The sequence below is a fragment of the Brassica rapa genome, chromosome A09 (assembly GCF_000309985.2).
Source record: "Brassica rapa cultivar Chiifu-401-42 chromosome A09, CAAS_Brap_v3.01, whole genome shotgun sequence".
Lineage (NCBI taxonomy): Eukaryota > Viridiplantae > Streptophyta > Magnoliopsida > Brassicales > Brassicaceae > Brassica > Brassica rapa.
This window is the reverse complement of record NC_024803.2, coordinates 39409686-39419292: the sequence shown is the minus strand read 5'-3', so window position 1 is coordinate 39419292 and position 9607 is coordinate 39409686. Positions and strand designations below refer to the sequence as shown.

The following is a 9607-nucleotide window of genomic DNA, read 5'->3' as shown; positions in this document are numbered from 1 at the left end:
CCACACATGAATCAAGGTTGTGATCGTGGAAGCACCGTAGCCTATTGGTTAAGGTTTAAAGGCTTCTACACCCAGGTCCGGGTTCGAATCCCAGACTATGCAATTTATTGCAGATTACAGGAAATCCAGGTTTCAAGTCCCGGAGAAAGCGGTTTATTAAACAATTATGCCAGACTACAGAGGAAAGGCTTGCAAGGGATCTTCAACATGGTGCAAGTAAATCTGGCCAGACGTGGATCTTCATAGGACGGCTCAGGTGATGCAGTTAGGCGTAGGTCTTCATAAGGCAGGTAGTATTGTCGGTTGTCGAATCGTCTATGTAATCTTTCATATATCATAATTGTAAGATCGTAATAAATCAGCGTTAAAAAAAAGAATCAAGGTTGTGACTTCTGTTTTAATATATAAGATATCGAACGCACTCATCTTATTACTAACTCGCTTTGGATAGATAAGTTTCATGAGTAAAAACTTGTCATACGATTCATAACACACATGTTGTCTTTTATATATAGTTTTAATTTATATTTGATTATTTAAGTTTTGTTAAATTTAGTATGCATATAATATAATTTTTAAAGTGTATAAAAACAATTTTGTCAAAAAAAAGTTTCGACTGACTTTATATTTAATGACGAAAGTTGAAATTGATTTTTTGTGAAAACTTATATGTTTTAAAATGGTGAAAATGGCAGATATAACATTAAGATCGTTTTTCTCGAAAAACCCAAAACTCATAAAACCATGATTAGTCTCAATTTCTTAAATGGGGTTCTTATCTTCGATTAAAAACGGTTTTTAGAACAAGTTCATGGAGATGGTCTTAGTTTTCTTTTGATTTTAACTAAGAAAAATTAAAAATTGTCTCTTAAATAAGAGATATAAGAGTCGTCTCTTAACCGAAAAGTGTAAAAAAAAAATATCAAATTATGAGTTAAGAACATCGGCTAAGAAACCGGGGTCAATGATGCCTTTTTAACTCTATAAGGGTCATGTCGGGCAAGCCAAGATCAGACTTAAATACCTCCCTCGCAGGTAACCTTAAATACTTACGGAATTTGCGAGAGTTCTTGTACCGAGCCCAATTGACACAATTGTATAGCTGGAGCCTGGAGAAGGGCCAAGATTTCCGAGGCCCAACAATATTTACGATGCACATTATATAAAATATTACTATTTTATAAAAAAAGACTAGTGGTGATTGAGAAATCAAGTACAATCTAAAATACAGAGAAGTGATAGAAGACAACAAATCGAAGAATCCCACTCATCATGGCTCACTCTATGGAAAAGTAAAGAAAGTACAACTAAGATACTGTTTTCTTTATCTCATACGCCCTACAATAATCATTATATTACTCGAAAAGATTCTCAAATCATAGATTATAATAGTAAACTCATATAAAATTATAAAACCACCATCTAAAGCGTTCAAAAACAAAATTAAACACACAACACAAGAGCCACATAGGGAAAAATTCATTTAAAAAATCACCAGGGCTCATCAGGATAATCGAACGGTACAGGTTGAAGTGGGGAGGTCTTGCCTAGATCCGAGTGTACGAACCCATACCTACGCATCACTTGATTATCAGCAAAATTAATGGCTTTGATCATCCCATTCCAACACGTGTCACCGTTGTACATCGTGTTGTGGTCCCCACTACAAGGCTGACACCCCGTAAAATGCGTGACGAACGGCCTCCGTTTACTCCCTTTCCCGCCACTTTCTCCTCGCAGGAACCTCTCCTCTCGAAACGCAGCGTATCGCTCGCTCACTTTCTCCGCGTGCCTCCTGCGCAACGTGGCGTCCTCTCGCTCCATCTCGAGATACCGCTCGGTTATGTTGGCTAAACCCGGTACGATCTCTAACCAGTACCCTTCGAAATAATACTCTCCTTCGAGGTATATCTTAGGATAATACACCTCTTTGTGTTTAAACAGCAGATAAATCAGAGCCGTCTGATCGTCCGATTCCGGAAACAGCTTATCTTTAAATATCGACCGTTGGATCTCTCCCCACTTAGCGAAGTCAGGACTCACCGGGCCCATGCTTGTCCACGTGTCAATCAGCTCCATCGACCACTGACAGTTCCTGATGAGGAAAACGCCGGCGTTTAACGCCGTCCAGCTCCGTTCGTCGTAAACAACTCCAGGCCAGCCGTGAACGACGAGGTTATGGTCACGGTAACGGTGAAACGGCGGAGTGAAATCCATGTCGGTGAAGAGAGCATCGGAATCGACCCACCAGATCCACTCCGCCTCCGGGTGAGCAATCATCGCCGCCTTAACCGCCGGAAGCTTCGCCCAGAACGATTTCATCTTCGGGTGGAGAAGCGCGTTGCTGTAGAAGATGTCGTGGCCGTGGATTCGGCAGTAATCGACTTTGTTCTTGAAGAACCGGAGCAAGAGATGGTCTCCGATCGGGTTTTTACACGGACCGGATTGAGAACCGGTTATCATAACCGTCCGGTTCTCGGAACCGGGGATGAACGAGGGGTGTAGCTCTAACCAACGTTTCCGCTTCTCGTCCCAGTTCTTAACCGGTTTTTCGATTGTGTAGGATAGATCCGGGTCGTCGTAGAAAACCGGGTCGGTTGGATCGTACCGCATATCGATTCCGCGAGTGCATTTGGTGGAAGCGTCGGTTTTGTCGGGGGAGAAGGTGAGGTTTGGGGAGTTTGAGAAGGAGAAGAAAGACCAGACGAGGATGAGAGACATGAAAGCTCCGCCGAGGAAGAGAACGACGTCGTTGAAGCAGATGACCGGTCTGGTTCTTGCTCCGGTGTATTTTGCCATCGGAGATGATTGGAAATGCGATGCCTCAGGCGAGACCATCCACAATATTTACCTGCAAAAAAAAAATTATGCAATTTTTTTAATTAAAGGAAATAACTTTTATTTTATTTTCCAATTAACATTAATGTGACATTAGTCATTCGGTTGATATGTTACTTAATTGTTTCAGATTTCATAGAGTCAATTGAAATTCAATTTATTCACATTAATGGAAGATTTGTTTTCGTTTTTGAGTGTTGGTCTTGTATAAACCATTACTCAAAACAGTATACGCTATTAAATTTCTATACTTGAACCAAAAATCACAATCTTTATCGGATCTAAGTAAGTGAGTGATTAGAACAAATCTTTAAGCAATTACCAGAGATTTAATCAAACCGGTATACTAAATAAGAAGAATCACAAACAAAATCTGAATAAAAATGGGAATTTTACCTGAAAATGCAATCCGAGAGAGGGAAGAAGCTTCGAATGTGGATTTTTTATTTTTTCCTGGGAATGAAGAAGAGAGAGAGTAAGTGATACTATGAAACTTGAAAGTAGGGGGAAGGGCCATGTGAAACTTGTAAGTCCTAGTTTTGCTTCTCACTGAGACACCGACAGTTTTTAACGACGTCGTATCTTGTCTCGGGATCGTATCCTGGGCTCATGGGCTGAATAAAATATTTGAGTGTTTTGGCCCGTTTTGGTTTATATAAGTTGATAGCGCTTTTTGGTTCTTCTCGTGTAATTTTAACCTTAGTTCAGCTCATTCCAAGGTAAAAAAAATTTATAACTTATCTCAGACGAAATTCTCAGTGAAGCTTATTAATTACATCATCTATATATTTATACCATAAGTTTAGTTTTTATTTTTAGACTGTAATGCACATCCTAGCACTTAAGACTTTTACTGCTATTTTAGCAAAAAAAAAAAAAAACTTTTACTGCTTTTTTTTTGGATAAACTTTTACTGCTTTGGCTACAAAAGTTTGTACTTTGCAGTATCGCACACCAGTTAAGTGCCGCCAATTTTTGACGATACTTTAGGTAAATAAGATTACTATTGCACCCGCAATTTTCGGCTTACGGTGTTGAAGTGATATGCTTCTTTTGATTAATTTGGTTCGAGATGTTGATAAAAATGGCTTATCATATTATATTGGAGCTAGCTAGTGGTATACTTTTATATCGTATTCCCAATCCCTAGTCAGCGAAGACAGTCACAAAGAGCGGCATCTCTTTGCCCATCCCAGTTAATGAGGAGGCACAAGACACGAAGCCGTTACACTAAAATAATCGGAATATTTGAAAACATATAAAAAATTATAATTTTATTATATGAATAATTTTGGTTTTGTTAGTTTAGAGCATGAGCATTAAAAATTTAAGAGGAGAGTTCTCACACATCCAAAAAATTTTTTTTTATAATAATCAATTATGGTGAATTTGTCTCGCCACGCTCCTTCTGTATGAACCCGAGTCGTTACTGTTTAACGGGTCCACGCCACATGGCGGTCCGCTATTGATCAGTTTATTTTTTACTTTTTATTTTTTTAAAAAAAAATCAATAAAAAAATAATAATAATAAAAAAATCAAATTGTGAACTCCAACCGGAAGTTCATTAATGCGCTTGCACTTACATGTCAAAGTGACTTGTGTCCAAAACATTGTTCATTACAAGTTATGCGATATGCGACTACAACATACAGAGTTATACTGCGTTGTAGACAGGGGCGAAGCCAGAAGATTTTTGGCATGGGTGCACTATTAATAAAAAAAACATAGGAGATAATCGAACTTGAGTTAGCGTGGGTGCACAATTTGCCTTTTACCATTTTACCTGTGAAATTCTACTTGTTTTAAGCTTAAAATTTTAAATTTTATTATTTCTATGGGTGCACATGCACCCTCTACTCATAATCTGCCTTCGCCCCTGGTTGTAGATGCTTCATGGAAGGCGCCAACGGATAATGTTGGAATAGGGTAATCCTTATTATAACAGAGAAGGCACTCTAATACTCCATGAAAGCTCTGCAATGAATCCTACAGCACACTGTTGGTAGCAGAAGCAATGGCGATGTGGTCAGCAGTTCAACAACTCTACAGATTATACTACACTAATGTGTTTTTCCTTAGCGATTGTTTGAGGTTGATCAACACTCTTTATTGCATGGCAAAAGGCAGACGAGATCAAGATATATGTCAAGGTGATTGGAGTGGCTAAAGACATAAAAGCAGTTGCAACAAAGAGTAATTTTAACTTCAGACATGTACCTAGGAAGTTGATATTGACAAATTAGCCAAGGATGCTAGAATTAGTAACAGACCTTATGTAATCACTTGGCTAAACAGTTGAGCCATTGTACTAAGTTTTCAAAGTAATGAAATTAAAAAAGTCGACAAAAAAAAATGCGACTGCAACATCTGATTTATGACAAAACTAGTAGCTAATATTTCAGTGATTTAAAATCACGATTTGCGAACACAATCAGTCATGCAACATCAAAATGAATAACAATTTGCAACATGCAGTCTGATCACACGATTAGTTATGCGACAATAAAACATCTAAATTTCTAACTAGGTTTTAATACGAGTATAGTCATAACTATAAGATATTTTAATTTTAATAAATAATTATTATAAAATTATGTCATATTAATTTAATTTATTTGGCATTTATCAGAAAAGTATTATTGAGGAACTTGGTCTGGAGATTGCTTAAAGATGAATGGACATGCTCTAGTAATCAGTAATTGTGGTCTGGAAAGCAAAGGTATGATGATCCTCTTAGGCTTGCAGACTTACTTGGAAATAAAGAAAGCAAAGATATAAACACGGGGATTGCACCCCTGCTTTAGCTGTACTTGTGGAGGTAGCTACAGTCGTGAGTTCTTTGTCATGCTGATAAGAGGCAAGTCGATCAAGCTCTTGTACAAGTTCTCGACAAAGTTAGCCTTAGATGGATCAAAGCATTGAAGAGATAGCAAGAATGTCATCGATAAGAAGAGGCTTAGCCGTTGTACACATATCTTCTGATTTGGATGCAGCAGCTACGCTCGTTGTAGAGTGAGTCATTAACGTGACCATTGTGTCCTGTTCATTTACTTGTAAGAATTTTTCAAGTTTTCTAATTCGTTGATGTGTTGGAAGGGTAATGTCAAAAGATTCACATGTTGGATGTACCATAGTGCATATTTTCAAAAGAGATGGAATGAGGACTCTGGTTGCAAGGTACTACTGTACACAGGTTCCAACTTAAAGCTTTGGATTCGTTTGTTGTTGTGGAAATAGAAAGACAAATAATTGATTGGACGGCTTTGTTCCCTTTCTTTGAAGAGAAATTGCAGCTATCGTAGTTGCATCATATTGCCACGGACAAGGTCAAGGAGATAAGTTTCTTTTCATTTTCTTTGGGTGCAAATGTTAAGATGGAGATAAGTTTCTAGTTGGTTATGATGGGGGGTGAAGACCAAAAGGGCAGTTGTTAATAGTTGAAGAACAATTAAAAAATCATTTGTGCAGTGAATATGGTATCTTTGGAGATAAGTTTCTCGGCAACCACAAAAAAGCTTTTGGAACATTGAGTTGTTCGAACGTTTCAGTACGCTCTTGAGAGCCCTCGGGAAGAAGATGATCCAAGCACAACAAATGCTATCAGCGTACGAAATAACACTATTACAACCGTTTTATCTTGAGAGTTTTTTTTTTTGGTTTGTTTGAGGTCAGAAACCACTTAAAATAAAACATAAACAGTACTAAGTTTTTGCTGATTAAGTTTTTTTTGGTTGTATAGAAAGATGGAGAACACAACAGAACATGATGGAACACACGTTGAATATATTAGTTATGGATTGGCTTTTGTGGAGGAGACTTCTGAGTGTAGATGTAATCCACGTGAGCATTTGACGTTGCTTTCATCAAACATTCCTCCGTTTCACATAGTGTTTCTATTTCCTTCAAATAGTTAAAAATGAATTTAGTTAATTTCTCAATTCATACTTTAAAAGCATTTGATTTACTATTCATTATATTGTGAAAATGTATTACTAAATAATAGAAATCGATGGGCATATAGTTAGAGAATTACTTTAACTGCTGTATGCAGTTTCGGGTGCGATTGGGTATAGATGTAGTCAAGATGAGCATCCAACGTCGATTTCATCAGACACTCATTCGTTTCACACTTCTTCTCCGTCTCCTTCATACATTTAAAATAATCAACAATTTGATGAATAAAAAATACATCAACAAGATGTGGATCTAGTATAGCTAAAACTCTTGGACCATCTCATAGAGATCTAAAAAGTTTTGTTACAAAGGATTTACTCTCTTAAAATTAATTTAATATGTTTGGATTTCGTCCTAGAAAGATGTATGAACGTTCGGAGACAAAACTTCTTAGTCTTTCATATTAATGTAACGTATACAAACAGAAAATATTAAAACAGTTGGGGTTTTTTATATGATAGATATGATATTTTTTTTTGTAAACTAGATATGATATTTTCTCAGTTTCAATTTGGTTTTGTTGTATAGTTAAATCGATATAAACAATAAAGTAAACACAAAATCTAAGAAAATGAATATTCACCGTATCTTTGCTCTGGAGAGTCGAGTATGGACGGGCTACCGAAGCAGTAATCATGAAGCTGAGTAAAAGGGCTGCGAAGATTAGGATGTTACACATTGACATAGTTTTACTCTTCTTAATCTTTTCTCTCTCTTTTTAATGTGTTGTTTTGTTTGTGATATATATTGAGTGAAGAGTCAAATTTATAAGTGAATTTTATAAGTCAAATTTAGGAAATAATATATTTGCATGGTTAAATTACGCTCAAGTCTTTTAATTTTGGTGGATATGCACATATTTAATACTTATTGATCAACTTTTAAATGTAGATATTTTTCCTAGAGAGAGATATGGATAATTTATTATTCATAAATCTATCCTATTAATTCAGAGTCCTATTTTTATCTAACTGATAAAAACATTATTACTTAAAAATGGTCCAACAAAACATATAACCATATTTTAATCACTATAAATATGTGATAATATTTAAAGCATTATAACATGAAATGGTATTACTGTTCAGAAAAAAACAACATGTAACAGTAATCAAAGATTACAAAATCTTTGCAAAACTATATAAAATCTTTACGTTTGGATTTAAACTATACTAGGTGGGTGCCTGCGATTTCGCGGATATAACAATCGTATGAAAATTATATATTATGTTTTTTAATTTTGAATAATAATCATAACCTTTTCATTTTAAATCGTTTGAAAAATCAAAAGTCTTGGTATTGTATCATCTTAGAAGATTATTGCGATATAGTAATAATTCTATAAATTATAATATAAGTTTCCAAATTTTTTTGTGACACAATTTTTGAATAATAAAGATCAAAGATTAATGAACAAAAAATGATTTTATAACACTTTCTATTTTCGCATTATTTTGCCTACCACTTTATATTATATAGAAGTATCTTCACTAATGTTTTATTTATAAATCCTTTTTTCTCTTACAAAAATAAGAATATCAATTTTATTATAATCAATCAAAATATATCAATAGAGTCTTAACTCTAGTCTCGTAATTATATTTTGTTTCCACTTTTAATTTTATTGATTAATATTATTTTCAATGATTTACCATATAATTTTATTATAATCAAAACTATAAGAATTACATTGATAGAGTATATTAAATCTAGTGTCATATTAATATAATGTTACAATTTTCAATTTTTTATTATAATAAATATTTTCATTTATTAATATTATTGTTAAAGACTTACCATATATTTTCTGTTTTTAAATAGAAAAATACTTTAATCATTTTTGAAAGTTATAACTCAACTATACTATCCACATTTGTCATTGAAAAATTACTGAATGTTTTTTAAAATTGTATATTTGACTGCTTTCCAATCATTTGACACATTTTTAAAAAACTAAATATATATTGTGAGTATAAAAAAGTATCATTAGGTTTAGGTTAATTAGTTTTCTATAATCCATGATTTATTATCCACTATTAATAGAAATATGTTTAAAACCGTTTATATAAGTATTTCTATCATATCATATATATTTATATGTATATTCAAAATTTCTATAATGGAATTTATTATATTTAATTGTTTCTATAAACAAATTGTTTTAGTTCTATTTTTAAAATGTTTAATTGTTTGTATGGTAATATAGATTAGATCAGTTGATTCTAGGATTGGTTATTTTTTTAAATTTTAATTAAATAAATGAAAATTTAAATACCAACAACCAATCAAATTAAGAGAATTATTTATAAACTTATCTATAAATGACACCTAAACAAAAATCACTTTAGTAACTTCTCAATATATAGTAGGGATTCCTTTGACATCCGTTTGGATTGAGCATTTTATGTTTTACGTTTGGATTTAGCATTTCATGTTTTATAATCTAACTTTAAAATTTTGATATACCTTTCACAATAAGTTCTTTTAATAGCTTTAATGTATAGGCACTATAAATAATCTAAATGCGAACTTTAACATTCTCTGGCAATATTTTTAACACTATTGTAATAAGTTCATCTATTTAATAATTTTTGTATATTTTATTTTAGATTTATTAAGAAATTGCGACATCAAAATCATTTGTAGAAAACAAAATACTGAACAATATAAATTAACAATATGACACAATATATAACCTCACGTATTAAATAATATAACAAATTAATTTATGATAAATTTAAAACCATTTTCCATATATACAAATATCTAAAGTTGTTGTCACTGATAAAAATGACTAACAAAATAAGTATCAAA

The 9607-nt window shown here is 33.5% G+C and overlaps 2 protein-coding genes across 2 annotated transcripts; both read right to left on the bottom strand.

The window, feature by feature from the left end:
- Positions 1-1332: 1332 nt before the first annotated feature.
- On the bottom strand, positions 1333-3401 carry LOC103842450 (putative glycosyltransferase 7). Its single transcript, XM_009119071.3, has 2 exons — positions 3235-3401; positions 1333-2851 (listed from the first exon to the last, which is right to left on the bottom strand). Exon 2 carries the CDS (start codon positions 2836-2838, stop codon positions 1492-1494), a length of 1347 nt encoding a protein of 448 aa, XP_009117319.1. The 5' UTR covers positions 2839-2851; positions 3235-3401; the 3' UTR covers positions 1333-1491.
- Positions 3402-6351: 2950 nt separating this feature from the next.
- On the bottom strand, positions 6352-7570 carry LOC103842449. Its single transcript, XM_009119070.3, has 3 exons — positions 7377-7570; positions 6873-6983; positions 6352-6739 (listed from the first exon to the last, which is right to left on the bottom strand). The coding sequence occupies exons 1-3, from the start codon at positions 7476-7478 to the stop codon at positions 6626-6628; spliced, it is 327 nt and encodes a 108-aa protein (XP_009117318.1). The 5' UTR covers positions 7479-7570; the 3' UTR covers positions 6352-6625.
- Positions 7571-9607: the final 2037 nt, after the last annotated feature.